The following is a 19,047-nucleotide window of genomic DNA, read 5'->3' as shown; positions in this document are numbered from 1 at the left end:
TCTATATGAAAGTGCCATCCTGAAGAACTCAGTTTTACACATTTTGCAGACTGACAGAGTGTGGGAGACTTCCTGACCTCCAGAGTCAGGCCATTCCCCAAGATAGGAGCCATAACAGAGTACGCAGGGGGTGTACATAGGGAAGGGCACAAACTGGAAAAATGTGGTTTGGGTCACAGCGTGGCCAGTTCGTGAGCCATGAACTGTCACAAACTTTTAAGATCCAAACATACCAGTTAGGTTCATAAGGTGGTAGAAGCCTACAGACACACATACATTGCTTGCTAGAGACACCAGACTTGCAGGAGATCTCCGGCTGACTCTCCTCTACTTGCCTTCCAAGTTTGATGAGAATTGGATTTACATGGTCTGGTTGTGCCCCCCCCCCCCCGAAAGTGCTTTCCAGGGAAATTACAGGTGCAGGTTCAGAAGTGTATAGGATGGACCTTGTGCAAGCTAGTGACAGCAAACTCACAGGGGACCTGCCCCTGATGTTCCTCTACATGATCTCCAAGTTCAGCCTCCCTGTTGCTTTTAAGTTTGGTAAACATTTTGATTGAGCAGAGACAGGCTGTCTGGAAATGTATCTATTCACGAACTGCCACAAACTACTTGAAAGTTTGTGGAAAGTTCGTGCCGGCTGACCTGCCATGAACTGACCTGCCATGAATTGGCTCCGGTCCCACCAGACCGGAGCCAATTCATGTCCACCCCTAGCCATACATTGCAGGAACTTTGTCATGTGTGTACCCATGCACCTGTAATGTACCTCTGTGAGCCCAAAGATGCAGCTGGCCCATGTGAGGGATCAGTAAAAGCTGGGCCTTTGGTGACTTCATTATTCGAGGAAGGAAAAGTCTTGATAACTATTGCCCATTCTCTTTCTCTCATAGAACTCAAAGAAAGAATTGAGCTGATGTGATCAGTGTAGCCTACTCTAGTCACACTAGAGTATGACATGGACTTCTTTTAATTTACAGCTTTTACCTTGAATGCAACAAACTGTGAGGGACATCACTAAGAACTGAATCCCACATTACAATTTTGTACATGATGCTTCACACCTCTGGATGAGAATTTTGTAGCATGGGAATGGCTCCTGATGTGCATGTCAGGAACTATGCACAGGAGTCAGTGTTCTGACTTGGACTATTGAGCAATTGTAAACCAGTGGGAGAAAATTTCATTATCACCCATTACTAATGTTGTTATTGTAATGAACTTGGGTTTGTAAATAGTTCTACTGTACAGGCTTAGCCTGAGGTGGCATGCCTGGAGGAGCCAGAACCGGTAACAAGTGGAATTGTAATGTGCCTTAACTACTGCACTCTCAGATGGGCCTTGTGGGTCCAGAAAGAGATTTTGTTCAAATACCAATTCAGGCTAAAAAAGTTCGGCTCCTAACCTGCCTGGAGGGAGGAGGGAAGAGCAGATAAACATGTGTGAAAAGGAAGTAAGTATTCATAGACTGAGGTAGACATTTCAGCCTTTCAGGGCACTCAGTGGGGGACTGCCAAGTAGCTGTTCTATTGCAAAGGAATTTCAGGAACAGACTGGAACGGGAGACTGCTGAATTACAAGTTATTACAACAGTTGGGACAATGGAACCTCCAGGGTTTAGCAGAGATATTGGCTTCTTATCTCACTACACATGCTAAGTCACTCAGTTCTCACTTACACCCAGAAATTAAACTTTGTTGGATTTAAAGGTGCCACTGGACTCAAACTTAAGTTCTCAAATCTGTTGTTAACTCCTTTATTATCTGTATGCCAATTTGCTGCTATTCACAAGTCTTACCAAATGTATTATTCCAATCTTAACAGTATTTATGGCTCAGTTACTTATGCATCTTGACTCTAATTAGCCCTTCCTGGCAACTAACCCCTCCACACCTATATGTAATGTTTGAGGAAATCTGTTTCAATGTATCTGAAGGAGTGTGTGCATCTACACATGCTAAGTCTCTCAGTTCTCCCTTATACCCAAAATTGAACTTTGTTGGTCTTGGAGGTGCCACTGGACTCAAGCTTCATTCTCACATCTGTTTGTTAACTCTTGTATTTGTATGCTAATTTACTACCATTCACAGATTTTACCAACCACCTTAATCTAATCTCAGCTATAATTGCCAGTTACTTATGCATCTTGACTCTAGCCCTTCCACTAACCCCCCCCCCCCCATTTGTAATGGTTGAGGAAATTATTGCCCTGCATCTGAAGAAGTGTGCTTGCACACGAAAGCTTAGACCATGAATAAAACTTTGTTGGTCTTAAAGGTGCCACTGGACTCAAACTCTACCGGGTGTTAAAGGATCTCTCTGAAAATCTGATGCAGGGATAGCAGATCTGATGCCCTATAGGGATGCTTATATGTCTCCACCTGTGCTGTACTGATAAATAAAGTGAACACTACAGGGAAGGGAACCAACTCAGGTAAAGTGCCATCTCTGGAATGCCTTACCATGTAGTGGAGCAAATACAACACTTTGAGTGGCCACAGCATGCATTTGCAAAACTAGGATGCAATGAAAGCATATAATGTATCGGAGACAGAGAATAAAACTATGGTTACTACAATTCCACCTGTAGTATTCAATTTTTGTATGTGTTCCCATCCCCTTTTTGGGCTCTTTTTAAAAAAAAAAAACTGATGGAAAATATCCATTTTTGGAGTTGGAAGGTTATGAATATTCCTAGTCAGTAGCAAGTATCACATCTTAAATAGTAGGGGTATTTAAAATGAGATTTGTCATAGTGATCACTTGTTGGAAGTAGTCAGTCGGGAAATATGTCCTCTTTTTTGCTTTTCAAAATATGGTAACCCTAATAAAACATTTTGTTCGGAATGAAAGTTTCCATTGTGAACTCTTTTAAGATTCCACAAAACTCCTATTTTAATTTTGTCGGCGGCACAGACTACCCCTCTGAATTTGCAGACTAAATTCCCCTACTTGGAAGCAGCTATACCAGCTTAGTTCTCATCCAGCACACACGGATGATTCGACCCCGTCGGTGTAAACGTTGCCAGGGTGTTACTGCTGCACATGGCGGCGCTCCCTCCAGCTCCCAGCCTAATCCCAGCGCAGCAGCCGGGCCGGAAGGAGCCGCCGGCCGGCCTAAGGAATGCGGGTTGCTGAGTGGCGGCGACGCGTCACGTGAGTTTCCCGGGCCGGTCTGGACTCCTCCTGTAGCTCCTACTTTTGCCCTAGCCAGAGGCTACGCTTCCCAGCGGCTGTTCAGCGCGATGTCCCACCAGACCGGCATCCAAGGTACCTCTCGTGGGAATCAGTGGCTCCAGATCTCTCTTCCTGCTTGCCCCCATTTTCCCTACTTTCCCTCTGTGGCCCAGCGAGCTGCCCCAGCCTCTCTCCCAAGCGGCTGCCTGCGCCGTGCCCTAGTAGGGATTGGAAACTGGCCGGTGACGGGCCAGACTTCCGGCATCTAAGCGTCTCGCTAGGCGCTTTGGGGACTTGGGAAAACTTTTGATTCCCCTCTTTGCAGAGCTGACTTGGGAGTTCTCAGCTCCAGCACCTCTTTCGCTACGTAATACTTTACTGAGAAACAATGCATCTGAGTATGTACAGAGTGCCTTTCCCTGTAATCCTTGGGGGGGGGGGGAGGCGTTACACGATGCAACTTTGTTGCTTGGGACGCTGGAATGAACCTGTTTATAGCCCCTCTGAAGTCTCCAAAGAGAGAGAACGCAAAGTCTGATGCAAGGTGCTGATGCGAGCAGATGGCATCCCTAAGACAACAGAGGCTTGCAGTGGCCTCTTTCGGCCTGCACCTGCCTCCTCGCTCCGCCACCGACATGCTGCTGATTAGCATGAGGAGAACTGGAGTGGTTTCCCGGGCTGTGCTCAGCAAACTCCTCGGGTTTGAATGACTAAGCGAGGTGGGCTTGCGCGGTGGATCCGAAACTCTCCGTCCGGCAAAAGAACGGCCTGATTTCAAGCAGGCTTAATCAGGAATCAACCCAACTAGCAGTCAGTGGAACTAACTTCCGAGCAAACTGGCAGGAGGCTTTTATTTTACCGAATTTCTAGTCACGTGGGTGAGCTCCCGGAGAGCGAAACAGAGGTGTTGGACATTGAAAGCGAAATTTACGGGGTTCGTAGCGTCGGGATAAATAGGTGGAAATGCAACAGTTGGGCATTTGGGGAGGGCGGGATCCAGTAAGGAGAAACGTTTCATTTCGTGAGTATGAAGCGCACAGGAGCGTTGCCAGAAAAGTGTTGGCAACCCTCCTTCCACCCTGCATTGTATACTTTGGCATTTGACCGACCACTCAGTACGGTAGCTCTTGTGTAAACCATACAGCCACAGTTAGGCATGTTCTTTTGACACCAGCATCAAGATCAGTTGCCTTATTGTCTTTCTGCAAGGAGCAAACGCCTGCCCTTATTCCAGGAAACTGCTAAAAGGAAGGGAAGAACTTTCCTCCTGGTAATCCTCCAGTGCAGTTTACAAACCTGACTCGGTCTCTGTAAGGAGACAGATTTTTATATGGTTCTAGTTCAGTAACATCCCTTTGACTCTTTATGTTAGTCCCAGTAAGATTTTGGTGTGTGTTTAAATTGCTATGCATGCCTTATTCATTGATTTTCATATCTGCACCATGCAAGGAAGAAATCCGCCAAGGAGGCACCAATTCTGCGTACAAACGTTATTGAGAGTAAAGTGCTATCAGTATAGTGGACCTTACTTCCGAGCAGCCATGCATATTTCTGTGCTGTAAGGCATTTAAAACAGTATCTTTAATTGGCACAAATAGCTTTGTACATGTGTGATGTAAACATTAGTAAAGATTGGACTTAAACACATTTTGTGGGATGGCTGAGATAAAAAATCTTCAACCTGCTGAGTCTCAGTCCACTTGTACAGCTACTTTTTGTTGTTTTGGGTTGTTGCTTTTTGGAAGGACCTGCTGCCAATACGTATCCATGAGGGGGCAAGGGTGCCACGCCGTTCACTGTGTTTGCATACCTGCTGACAGGAGCAGGCCGGGGTAGATTGTTGAGCAGGAGAGAGGGATTTATTTTTTTAGTGAGGGCAGAGGCTCCCTCCTTCCTACAAAAGTTCTCCCTTTCCTGCTGTGCCCTACAGCCTGGCCACTTCTTCAAACCCAATAGTTCATCCCCACACGTGTATTGTCCAGCCTGCGAGTGTCTCGCTCTGCCCTCTGTGCCCCCAGCTTCAGAGGAGAGGTGGGTGGCAACCGGAGATGGGGCTTTTTCAGCAGCAGCACCTTTCTTATGGTCACCCTTCCCTGACATTCCATTATGAGGCTACCCTGGCATCTACAGTGCTTTCTTTTAGGCACCAGGCCGAAACATTTCTGTTCATCCGGGCTTTTAATCAAGGGTTTTTAAAACACTATTTTAGCCTGGAAACTGTTATTTTAAAGCTGCCAATGGCCGGTTTTTATGGTTCATGTTTTTCTGTTGTGCTGGGTTTTAGCCTGGATTTTAATAATATCTTAAAATGTCTTTATTATTTTTATTTTGTAAGCTGCCTTGGGCAGGTTCCTGGTGAGGTGGTGTAATTTTTTCTGAATAAAAAATAAATGTGCTTGTGGCATGGAGATTCCAAAAAAATAAATAAATAATTCTGATGTGTCTTGGCTTGTTCTCTCCCCACCAGAGCCAGCTACTGCCTATCCCTGCCAGTCAGACCTCCAATACTGCCAAAGTAAAGCAATTTTAAACATCACTCTAAATGACACTTGGGAAAGATCCATGAGTGAAGCTTTGGAACTGCTTTTTAATGACTCTGGTAGAAGTTGGCTGTAGAAGTTCCCAATTCAGATCTGGATTTTTGTATCACTGGAGGACTGAACATTTTCTCTCATGCCTGTTTCTTAACTTCACATGCCTTGCCACCACCATGAACTGCTGTTAGCCCCACTGAGAAGAAATATCTATTTTTCTCTAGCAAATGGCAGCTGGGGGAGGGGAGAGCTTTTGGGGGGGTCAGCAAAATGGCTTTAATGTTTAAACCCCTTCTCACTTATGGTCTCTTCCACATCGTCATTTTTGTCACTCATTTGCCCCTATTGCTCCCCCCCTTTTCCACATGTGCTTTGGTCCCTCTGGGACTACTAGAGAAAGCAAAAGAACCTGGGGGGGGGGGACCCTGAAGCAATCAGGACAACTGAGTGACAAAAATGACAATGCGGAAGAGCCCTAAAGTGAGACACCCTGTGGCTGCTGTTTCCCAGTTGAAAAACGCATGGAGGGCTTTGCCCCTTTCAGCTTAGTAGTTACTTTCACAACAGCCCTTGACTGCTGTCACAAAAGAGTCTGTTTGGCTGGATTTTAAAGCTAACAAGATCAGCTCCATACTACTAAGGCCAAAGAGGACCTATTTCAGGTCTTTAAGGGAGCCAAACACTCAAGTAAATTTTGAGAGACACTTTTTGCCTAACACCTTGGCCAAGTAGCGAAGGAAAATACTTGTGATTTTTTTTAACATATCATTTGCAATGATTGTAGTTGATTTCTCTTTTTAACCCAATCCAATATTAATCCTGCTTTTTAAAAACAGTAAATCACTTTGAACATTTAGTACAGTTCTTTGCCTCTAGAAGATTCCATACTCCACTGACCTATGCTTTACTATGGTTATGTCCTGATATTCTGTTAAAGTTACCAGGGGGACCTTGGGCCAGTTACAGTCCTCTTAGAACTCTCTCAGCCCCACCTACCTCGCAAGGTGCCTGTTGTGAGGAGAGAAAGAGAAGGCAATTGTAAGCTGCTTTGAGACTCCTTAGGGCAGAGGAAAGTGGGGTATAAAAACCTACTCTTCTTCCCAGGGGAGTGGTTTCCAGAAGCTGCTTGGTAAAACCATAGAGTTTCTGGTGGTCCCTATAAGCTACCCTACATCTCTTCCAGGTTTTTTTCTGAAAGCATTGTAGTGGCACAGATGGTTGCTCCCTGCCTCCACCCTTCCCATCGGTTCTCAGGTGATGGCGCGATGTTACTTCAGGGAAAACCCAGAAGTCATGTATGTTCGCTCTAGGTTTTATCATAGAATTTCCATTGATTCCTAAATAGGTGTGTAATGATTTCTTGTTTTGGTGTGTGTGTTTCTTTAAATGTTTAGTTTGACTGCAGTAATGTAAGGAGAGTGATAGAAGGAGATAAGTGTGATGTGATTGGCTGATGACTGAAAGTGTGGGAGGAGAGATGTCTCTGAGAGGATTCTCTGTTCAAAGAGAGACAAGTGTGGAGAGTTTGTGTGAGAGTCTGTATGACAGAGGAAGCAGTTGGAGTTTAGTTTAGCCTGTGTGGCTATTAGAGAGAAAGTTCAGCCTGTGTGGCTATATACATGAAAGAGAGATAAGCCTGTCAGAGTTGAGTTTTGGTGTATGAGAAACTGTGTGTGATGCCAAGCTTTGTCAGTTACATTTTCTTTCTTCAAAAACAGTTCAAAAATGCCCAGAAACCTATTTTGTTCTTTTATAAATAAATCAATATTTGTTTAAACTTATCCCAGCAATCAGAACAGTCCTTCCTCAGGGCCACATAGTCCTCTGAAGCACCCAGACACTGGGTCATTCTACCAAAAGAGAGATTTGGAATGTTAAATTCCTGGTGGCAGCAGAAATCTACTAAATTCATGTACACAGAGTGTGGTTTAAAGGAGAAACAGTCTCCCCAATAAGAGAGGACGTCACAAGGTGTGATATCACTTCCAGGTTTTCCCTGGAGGTGAGGTCATGCCGTTGCCTGACAGTGCCCTTTAATGTCCCCCACCCACCCCCCACCCTCGGTCTCCTGATAGTTCCCAGACTTTGCCTGGCAAACAAATATACTGAATGTGTGAGTCTACTCAGATCTGTTTCATAGGGAAAGTGTTTTTAGGGTTGCACTGGAAATCTGGTTTGTTCCTCTGGTAATATGGGTGGATCTCTTCTTATAAGTAGATTAGTAGGGCATTCCTAGTGAACAACCAAGGTGATGAAAGTTCTACAAGATTTTTGTATGATTTTGACCTTGAATTGATCAGGAAATGGATTGGGAGTACCTGGCATAAGTTAAACCTAAATTAATAATAACCTCTGCATAATCCCCTTTTATGTTTTTCATCTCAAACCAGTGATCTTTACAGATGAAGCAGGGATTTCCTGAGCCTAGGATTCTTGACATTGCTACACACTTGGAATTTCTGGTTTAACCTAGGTTAGACTCTGAGCTCCATTGATTGAATTCACAGCCTCCTGCAAATTACCATATTTGAAATTTGGTTAACTATTATGTGTTTCTGGCAACAAAGCCAGAAACTAGGCCAACAAAGCTACAATTCAGCAAAGCTATAATCCAAGACGTATCTTAGAACAGATGAATGTTTATGTTTTCCATTGCAGTGCTTACAGAATACAGACGATTAGAAAGTTATATCATTCTTCTGGTGAAATCGCATACTAACCTTTGGTCTTTCTCCTTAGTTTCCTTCTCCAGATTTTTAAACATCTATTTCATTTTATTATATCAGTATATGATTTTAAGTGTTAATATGTCTTTAATTTTTTTTTTTTCTAAACTACAAAACTACAGGGTCAGAGTAATGGAAAAACCTAAAATAAGAGTAACAAGGATCCATAATACAGACATATAAGGTTATTCATACGTCTCTGTTAACATAATAGTACAGCATGAAGATTACTAAAACAAACATGTCAAGCAATCAATCACAATCTCTTTAGCTAAAGTGTAAATATCATAGAATTGAAGTTATGCGTTAAAATAGACAACAGACTATCAGAATTAAGCTAATTTGCAATTTCCTTTCTTATCAAAGTCCAAATTAATTTTTAGTTATGCTTCAGATTTAAAGAGTTTGTCAGACTCTTCGAGATGGTATCGCAGTCTTCCCCATCTTTCTCTTCTTCTTCTTCTGTGTCTTTGTTCTCCTCCACTTTCTCAGATCCATCTTCTGCTTTCTGTTGTTGCTTCAGGAACATCTGCTTTGTTTCTTTCTCACTGAAATTTCTTTGAGTTCCTTTTGCAACATCTCCCACTTGACGTTAAGGTTGGTCATCTGGTCCAGTAGAGGGAGCAAAGCTACAACAGTCAGTTTGGGAAAGTCTGTGGTTACTTCTGGTCTAATGACTGTCGATGCTGTGCTGGCAGTTTGTATGTTAAGTTTCGCTTTCAACGCAATTTTTTCTCCCACTGCGTCATTGTTTATACAAGAGGAAATTTTAAAAATTTCTCCGTAAGTCTGGAATTTATCGCTTTCTTGCTGATCCGCCGCACACTTTGTCGCAATCCGCTTCCTTCTAGCCGCCCTTTCAGCCTCCCACTTTAAACTCAGTCATTTTGTGATCGGGCATTCCCCTCCCCCTTCTACTTATTTGGGGCTTTGGGGCGGCTTTACTAGAAACGATTTATCGATTGTTTGCTGGATCATAGCTTCACTCATATTTGTACTTGCATTCGCTAGGTATGTAGAGAGGGTAGTTTCTCGGGATCCTTATACGCTCTGTCCAATGTGCGCCTCTTGGTGTCATGCTGGCTCCGTGCCGTGGGGGCCTATCGGAGCAAAAAAGTGCCTCAATCTTTTGGCTTCCGCCTTGGGAGAAGCACCTCTGGCGCCCCAGGCTGAGACCCCCCCTACAAGGGGTCTGGGGGGGTCCGAGTTGATCTCGGACCCCCCCATCAGCACGTTTGCGGGGCGCTCACATCACAGCTGTGATGGAGCACACCCGCACAGCAAGTCGCCAAAACCGGAAGTCTCTTTCATTTTTGAAAAATAACTCCCTGTTACACTTATTGTTAAAAGGGTAAATCAGTATAATGATATGAAATTGACCATTTAAAAGGTTTAAAAAGCCACAGTGGCCTAGAGGAGAGGTATGTGTGGCTGCTACTGAGGCAGGTAAACCGCAAGGAAAACTGCCAAGTGGAGCTCCATTCTTGCTGCACTGTATCAGGAGCCCTACTGGCAACAGGTAGACCACAGGAACCTGTACATGGGTGATAAGTACCAAAGATGTATCTGAGTGCTTTGAGGTGGTTTTCTCTCTCTCCATAATGCATTGTTCAAAGGAATGGATTAAAATCAACCTGAAGTGCTTTTTTTTTTTTTTTGCCTTTTTTAGCTAGCGAAGATGTCAAAGAGACTTTTGCAGGAGCCCGGAATGGACAATACAGATTGTTAAAAATAGTTATTGAAAATGGTAAGTGTTTAACACCCCTCCAGTCTTTCATAGGATGTTCTATAGATGGGGGAAAGAAGTCAATTTAAGTTACTATTCTAAATGTGATGATGAATAGATTTTTAAGTTTTGGTGCCTTGGAAACACCTAAAACACACGCATACTTTTGATAGAAATTGCTTGCTTTTTATATACATTTAATGTTAATTAATTATACTGTATGATAGTCATATTTACAGTGCTTCCAATGAAATGAGCATTTTTCTGGAAAGATCTTACCTGTATTCAGCAAAAGTATCATTCATGCAAGCCAGATTTTTTTTAAAAAATGTATTGTGAAACTGTAAAGTGTAACAATGAGGAACACTGAGCATTAAAAGTACAGAATAACAACAGTGAATATGTGTAAGTCAATAATTATAAAACTAATACCTTAACACAAACATGTTTAGAGGTATGAAACAGTTCAAGATGCTAAGCCCATTAATTCTAAAGGGTGTAATTCTGTTTAGGATTGCACAGTTAATAAACTCAAACCATTTTACAGCAAAAATGTTTAGACTTTTGTCTTCTTTCCATTGTGTCCCTCAAACTGATCATTATTTATCACTTCTATTCTGTCTTACATCTCAAGTATTTATCCATTGTAGGTCTTTAAGCAGACATGTGGTGAGGTATAATTTCCTGTTGTTGTTGTCATCAATAGTGCTAACTTCTCTTACATCTTTACAGAACAGCTTATTGTGGGATCTGTTAAACTGCCTGGTGAATCCTGGGAAAAGGACTATGATTACTTTGTTCTCCCACTCCTTGAAGACAAGCAGCCGTGTTACATATTGTATAGATTAGATTCTCAAAATGCTCAAGGCTATGAATGGATCTTTATTGCCTGGTCCCCAGATCATTCTCCAGTAAGTAACAAAATGAAATCTCTGGTGCACCCTTCAAACTACAAGGTGTCCCCCCCCCCTGTCTTGCAGCATTTTAAGTACTTACTAGCGATCGCAACAAGATCCCTTCACTCATAAACAGGCACACTTATCCAACACTGCTGATAACAGTTTTCCTTCTGTGCTGTTTCACAGAACTGTGGTATGTGTGTAGATGCACATTGGTAGGGCAAGTTGCATGGATTCCCCCCCCCCCCCATTAATAGGTACCCTGCTGTGTAGGAAATGTCCACAGGTTTGTGGTATTGACACCCACAGCCCCAAAATCTGAAAGTATAATACTTTCAGAGAAAGCAAGTGGGGAAAACATGCAGTCCAGTTTCTGAAGCTCAAACTCAATATCCCAGTGGGGTTTATTCAGAGGCTCCACTCAGTTTGCTCTGAAATTAGAAATGCTTACTATTTTAGCCTAAAGATCATAATTTAAATAATGGCCTGCATCCAACTGTGCAATTAATAAAACTTAATATAATTGTAAATCTTTTGACACTGTACTTACTTGGTATGTTTTCATTTCTTTTCTCTCTCTTTGGTGGTGTTGTGGTTTAACACATTTCTGTAAAAATAAAGGGCACTTCAGTTTTCTTAAGAGGAAGTAGCAGTTTTCACCAATCCCCTGTTCGTACCCACTGTGCCCCCTGATTTATTTCCTGAGGTTCAGTGGACCCTCAGAAACAGCCCAGTTGGTGGTCTGAGGGGAACTGGCAAAAAGCACACCCTCTTAAGAAACCTTAATTTCCCTTGAGTCTTTAGAATGTGGTTGGATACAGGCCAGTAAATTTGAAGTTCAGTGCTAAGCTGCTGCTGAAGCTAGTGGCATCCACCCCTGACAAGCGGGGCTGGATAGTTCCCAGACTACCCCAACATTTCCTTTCTATACTACCTTAGTAGAATTCTGTCCTTTAGATTGGCATACAAGGAGCTATATACTCGAGTAGCTCACTTTCTGCTGTTCACATCCCAGATTATGATAGACCTCAATGATAATTCTCCTTGTTCTTTCCAACCCCTCCCCCCTTCTTTTGGGCTCTGTATTGGTCATCTGCAACTTTCCTCCATGTCGCGTAGCAGTATCCAATATGATGGTCAAGTCAAGCATCTCTCTTTTTTCCCTGTGCCTCTATTCAAACCTAGCTGTTTCTCTAAAGTAAGTTGCTGATATTTGGAACTTGGAATGTCCAAGAATTTCTCATCTTCCTTCTTTCCACTGCTCATTCTCCATTTCTCTTAATGCTATTACCATCCATTTTGTTACTCCGGGCACCTTGGCCTTGTCTCATTCATTTTCATCCTCTCCCTTCAGAAATTAGCAGATACTGACAGTTTTCCTTCTGCAGCTTTTTTCATTACTCTTTAGTCCATTTTACCAAGTTTCAGTTCATCTTCTATTGTGTTCTTCATTGTTACAACCTTCTTCTTTGTCATGGCACTTTGCTCTGATCCTTTCACCCATCTCCAGAATTTTGTTGCTAGAACTGTCTAGCTTGTTTGCTACAGAAGTAATGACAAATTTTCTCAAGCCTCTTTTCTAGCTTTTCACTCCCAGTGCAAAGTGTTACTACTGTGGTTTGTCTGCAAGAGACCTCACGGCCTTACTACATTCTTACCTTTCACCTTTTCTCCGTTACTACATCTCTGCCTGAGATCTCCACTCTTGCTACTATGCCACTCCTGTTCTGTCTGTCAGTTGTACTCGGCCTTCCTGGCTAGTCTTTCACCTGGAGCTCCCTCTTAGAGCACACCTAACTCTTCCTGCCTCCTTACCTTACATCCTAAAACTCTAAGGTAAGTAACAAACTCCCTCTTGTAGTCATTTGTGTTCTCTCACTTATGCACTTGTCAAACATTAAGTATTACTTCTAACCTGTGCTTCCTCTGGAAAGCTCAGGGTGGCTTACATGAGGCTGTCTATGGTCTCCCATCCAGTCAATGGTCAGTTCCACTTTTCCTTAGCTTGGTACAGGATAAGGTGCTGCTGGACCTTTTCTTAAGAGTGAGACAGCCAGTTAACAGGCCCACGTCATAAATGGCAAGCTTGAGCATGTTGGTAAGATACTCAAAGGTCAATCAACAAACTCAATGCTGAGCGGAGGTTAAATCGAGGCCCTGCTTCATCATCAGTCTTCCTTCTATGCCAACATAGACTTTCTGTGTTTTCCATGCATGTTGATGGTGCAAGAGAAATAAGAATGTTAAAATTAATTTATTTCTTTCAAAAGTTGATCTTATCTCAAACTGTCACAGTAGGAAGGTGGACAATAGGCTGGATCCAAAAACTGAAAAAAATGAAAGCTTTTTTTCCTTGGAAAGAGAAGCTACTTTTCAGAGAAAGATTCTCATTTTGCAGAAGGGAGTCCTTGGATTGAACCCATAAATCTTAGCATTTTGAGGAGTAGCTTTAACTGACATTCTGTTCCGCTTCCAAGATCATAACCAGTCTCCCTTACAACCTATCAGGTTCGTCAAAAAATGTTGTATGCAGCTACTCGAGCTACTTTGAAGAAAGAATTTGGAGGCGGACATATTAAAGATGAAGTGTTTGGAACAAACAAGGTGTGTATTTTACAATGGATGGTTTGGCCAGGTTTGCTTCTGAGTAATGTCTAGGAAGCAAGTTCCATGAGCAGTTGAAGATAGTCCCATTTTCGAACTATTGAACTGTAAGGTTCCTGTGGAAAATTTTGTGAGTAAACTACTTGTGTAAACAGCTGATGTTTGTGTTTTCAGGATGATGTTTCGTTGAATGGATACCAAAAGTACTTGATAACTCAGTCTACCCCGGCCCCTCTAACTGCAGCAGAAGAAGAACTTCGGCAAATCAAAATTAATGAGGTACTACACTCTGAGCCAATGGAAAAGGGCTATTTTTTGTTTGTCTGAAAGTTCAGACCCAAGTCATCAGTGAAACATTTTCTGAAAGTCAAAAATAAGGTGGCATAGTTTACTTTAAGTTATTCTGTAGAAACGTTTGTATCAAAAGAGCATCTGCCAGTTCCAGATATTCCTAATCAATATGGATAGACTAGAGCACACTTCTTCAAATGTAGTCAGTTTATGTTGATGTTTATTATTTCTAAAAACCAACCTAATTCAGAAAGAACACATTACATCATGGAATAGTACTTGGATTGAGCAGAGTGCAAATAGGTTTGTATATTTAATTATTTTGATATTTTCCCCCCAGGTACAAACTGAAGTCAGTGTTGACACAAAGCATCAGACTCTACAAGGGGTAGCGTTTCCGATAGCAAAAGAAGCCCTCCAGGCGCTGGAAGAATTGAAAAATAAACAACTGAACTATGTACAATTAGTAAGTATGTGAGTTTACTCCTTTGCCATCATGCTGAAGGTTGTCGTTGTTCATGAAAATAGTAAAGATGATAATTCTTTATAGTGCTCAACACATCAGTGTTGTGTAGCATTAGAGCCCTTCATATTTGGAAGATTATAATTCTTTGTTAAATTTTGAAAATGTTTTCCTAAATTATTTCATGTAGGACTTTCTTTGAATCACAGATATATCATGCACATATTTTAGACCAACCAATTTTATGTATGTTAACAGCAAATTGATATGAAAAACGAAATGATTGTCCTGGCTAGCACGCTCTCAACTGAACTGAAAGACTTACCGAAAAGGATTCCAAAGGATTCTGCACGGTACCACTTTTTCCTCTACAAACATTCCCATGAAGGAGACTACTTAGAATCAATAGGTATGCCTCAGTTTCAGACTACTTGATTAGGTACTGGGATTTTTCAGAAGCCTCTTGGGGTCTGATGATTTTATTTATTTGTGGTCAAAAAATAGGAGCCACAAAACTTACTTAGGCCCTGTTCACACGGCGAATTTGCCGCGGGAGAGCCACAAATGTTGGGCGGATTTTCCGGGCACGATCACACCGCAACATCTGGTGGGCGTAGCGCACCCGTGGCCAACCCGTGGCGTGCCGCCGAAAATGCGCAGTTAAAAAGTACCTGACCAAAAGTACTGGCAAATGGTTTGCCACGGGCTGCCGACGGACTCTGTCCGTGTGATCGTGCTGGCACGACCCTGTTTGGAGCTCCGCCCTAGGCCAGAGACTAGCTGTGCACACGCTGACGTACAAAACTGCGGTGTGCCGCCTTTGCGTCTGATTGCATTCTGGTGGGTCTAATTGTCCGGGCGCAAAGAGCCACGCCTCCCCCCTGCGTTTTCTGGCATGTGTGACCGGGGCCTTAGTTCTAAATGGGATATTAATTGTTCCAATGCACAACCATTGTAATTTTTTGCAATATGGTATCCCCCAATTTTTTAAAAGTGGAACTGTCCACTTTTAACATGAATGTGAAGCAACACACCTTAGTTTGAAATAAAATACTGTCAAGGATTTTGTAAAAACTTTTCAACACTTACACCTTCTACAGTTTTTATCTACTCTATGCCTGGCTATATGTGTAGTATACGAGAGCGGATGCTATATTCTAGCTGCAAGAGCCCTCTCCTAGATATTGCAGAAAGACAACTGTGGATGCAGATCATCCGAAAGGTAAGGCCACAACCCATGCTAAACCATCTTTTAGATCCAACTCTCTTAGTATCCACGTATTCTCAGGGACACCTTCAAAAAGAGATGTTTCCAAGTTAAGAATTGATAATAGGACAGTGGGTGGCAGAGTGGTGGAGGGACCCCATTAAACCAGTCCCATACTTTCCACTCTGCCTATGTGTCTCTTAGAGAGTACATGGTTGATGTATCAGGGTCTCCCACTACTCTGCCACCCAGTGTGCTGTTGCCTGGTTCTTTTAGTACCCATTTTTGCCTGAGAGTTTAAGACACACTGGATGTCCTTCTGTGGCACAGAATACATGTAGCTGTCAGTGATATTCTGCAGAAATAGGCACCACAGTGGCTGCTGTGTACTGGTACGTTATATAGCAGATCACATGCAAGTATAAGTCTATGGAAACATTGGTAGATCTGTGTGCTCTAACTGGGATAACACCAAGCCTAGAAGTGCTTTCTTAATGTGGTTTGACCACCTCAAGTTTTGTACTTAGGAGCTGATGGTATCTTCCACACCTGTCCCAGTCTTCATGTGTCATTGCCAGCAGTCAGCTACTCTATGCTGCTGAAACCAATTGTTTCTATGTGTACAATGAAGAAATTAGTTCAATTTATCAAATAGTTAACAACTAATGCAATATTAGTATCTGGCAAGTCAGTTGGCTGGGCAAGTCATGTTCACTTTTCCAGTGCTAACATAATTCATAATTGAAATGAAAACAATTATTTGATTTCATAGATATTTGGTATTTGCAGAGTTTGTGATCCTGAATAGACTTCCCTGTTATAGAGGTTCTGCTCCGTATCCCCACTTGGGGTAGGGATAGGAAGCTGGATCTTTTTGATGGTGGCACCTACCCACTTTCTAGATGTCCTCCCCAGAGGTAATGCCCTTTCCCCTTTGTTGGTGGTTTTCCACTACCAATATGTTCACTTGTTCCATTAAAGTTTTAAGGTTCTATTAAGGTTTAATGCTTTGTATACCATTTGATGCCAGAATCACAGACACACTAAAACGTATTAAAAACAAACACACATGAAGATCTATTTTATGATATGAAACAGTAAATTGACAGATCCTTTGCAGAGTTAAATATGCCTAAAATCATTGATTTTAATAGGCTTGGGCATCCCTGTTACTTGGGATTGCCTGTCTTTTCCTGTTTACCAAGTAGTAAACATGGTAAAATACAGTTGTCCAGATGCAGCAAGAAGAATCCATATACAGAAGATTCTGCATATGGCTCTTTGTTGCTGGCTCAGATACATGTTTCATGCGTGGATATCATAAGACTTTACAAAATAGGCAGTGGTATATAACCTCAGTATTTAACTCTGCAAAGGATTGTGTATTTGTAAAAAAACATTAAGTAGGCAAATATTCTCAAGATTAGATTGTTTCTCTTTTCTTCACCCTCCAGATTGAAATAGATGATGGAGATGCGTTAACTGCTGACTTCCTTTATGAAGAAGTCCATCCTAAACAACATGCGCACAAGCAGAGTTTTGCTAAGCCCAAAGGACCTGCAGGAAAAAGAGGAATCCGGAGGTTGATTAGGGGCCCAGCTGAAAATGAAACACCTACCGACTAAATTTGGCAAGTGCACCAAGAATAAAAACATTCGGATAGGAGGTGGGGAAAACAGTCCTCACTAATGAACTGAAAACATTCCGCAATTATCTTTTCCAGGAGGGGGGGAAATATACCTTGTGACGTTTCCACTGCACTTATCTAGCTATATTACTTTATATTATTATGTATTATGTTTTTCATCTGAACGTATTTCATAGCTACAGAATGTATCCATAATTTCTGTAAAAATACGGTTACATAGCCTGCAGTCAGTTTTGATTACTGTTTCTCACATGGAGCTTTCAATTAGTTTTTGACATTAGATCTGACTAGTTTTTGACAACAGTCTGTAAGACAGATAGACAGCGAATTAACTATTTTAGTTGGTTTATTGCCTACCTGTCTTCAGACTAATCTAGAGATCTGCTCATTTCCATGTGGTAAGGATGTTTGTATAAATGTCTTCCCACATGTGATTTGTTTTTTTAAGCTGTGGCTTGAAATAGCCACAAAATTTTGCTTATCTCTCAGGGTACCAACTCTAGGACAGGATATGTGGGATGGATTGGACCTGTTCTTTTACTTGTTATGTTCGTTACCTAGTGGGGTTTCTGATGAAGCACGGGTGACTTCTGCCCTCTCTCTCTGTTTAAGAATGTGCAGACCACCAAAAATCAGAGACGGAAGGGGAAAATGAAATTATCTGAGTTTGGAATGGATTAAAAATTAGAGAACTTCTGAAAGAAAAAGTGGGAACAGACCATGATTGGTAGCAGAGAAGGGAAGAGAACAACAGAATTTATGGACAAAAGATGAGCGAGCAAAAACCAGAGTCTACAGAAACCTGCAGGGGACACCAACCCTGCTCAAGGCACAGGTGTGAAGAGAAGGATGTGGCTTCATAACCTAGAGGCTTCCATATTTCTCCATCTTTGCCAGCTATCCTACAGTCTTCACATTAAGAAATACCTTACTTTTTATGTACTAGTTCACCCAGTGCTCTGAAACATTTTATCATGTAAATGTCCAGATTAGGCTGTGCAAGATAGAAGGTGTGAAACTGGGAGGTCCGTGAACTAGCTGCCAGTTTATTTCCTTAAAAATTATCCGGTTGGGACTGTAATTTAGATCTGGACTCCCAAGGGATGGGGTGGGGGGTTGCTTAACAAACTCTGAATCAGGGTTCTGTGCACCTGCTTTTTAGAGGATGAAATGCTTGGAAGTTTGTTCATTTAGCTCTCAACATATCATCAGATTTGGCTCCGAATCCAGGTAATCTTATTTCTTGTTCTCAAAAAAGTTTCTCATAAATTAAGTTATACAGAAAGGCTAAGTTTTGCAAATCAAGGAAGCACTGTCCATTAGCACGATACTGGAAATGAAACAATGTCTATGAAATCACAGTACTTTCCCCCCCCATGAATCACACTTACTTTATAAACACTACAGAAGCTGCGGCAATGAAATTGGATCCCAGTTCTGACACTGTTCAAGAGCAAGCAGTTGATGTGTGTCCTAATGCATTTCTAGTACCTATTAAAATAAAGATGCTCTCAAGGCAACTGTTTGGAAGCCTGACTTTTTAAAATGACCCAATTGTCAAACTTACCTTGTAAAAGTATTTGGCAAGTCTTCATCTAGTTTCAGTATTCTTGGAGTCACAAGAAGAACCTTATCATGTTAGCATATATTAGATACTAAACTAACAGATAGAGGAAAACTGCCATAAACCCCTCCTGCTCTGGGTACTTCCCTTCTCCTTCGTCATTTTTGAAGTATTTCCAGGACTCCGAACCACACAGGCCTCCCTTTTG

General features: G+C 42.1%; 1 protein-coding gene across 1 annotated transcript; it reads left to right on the top strand.

The window, feature by feature from the left end:
• The first annotated feature begins 3,201 nt into the window (after positions 1-3,201).
• TWF1 (twinfilin actin binding protein 1) lies at positions 3,202-18,787 on the top strand. Its single transcript, XM_015429395.1, has 9 exons — positions 3,202-3,270; positions 10,107-10,184; positions 10,896-11,074; positions 13,571-13,666; positions 13,841-13,945; positions 14,298-14,423; positions 14,679-14,829; positions 15,521-15,642; positions 17,082-18,787. The coding sequence occupies exons 1-9, from the start codon at positions 3,246-3,248 to the stop codon at positions 17,250-17,252; spliced, it is 1,053 nt and encodes a 350-aa protein (XP_015284881.1). The 5' UTR covers positions 3,202-3,245; the 3' UTR covers positions 17,253-18,787.
• Positions 18,788-19,047: the final 260 nt, after the last annotated feature.

This window comes from Gekko japonicus, unplaced genomic scaffold (genome assembly GCF_001447785.1).
Source record: "Gekko japonicus isolate JY-2015 unplaced genomic scaffold, Gekko_japonicus_V1.1 scaffold822, whole genome shotgun sequence".
Taxonomy (NCBI): Eukaryota; Metazoa; Chordata; class Lepidosauria; order Squamata; family Gekkonidae; genus Gekko; species Gekko japonicus.
This window is presented reverse-complemented; position numbering and strand designations above follow the sequence as displayed.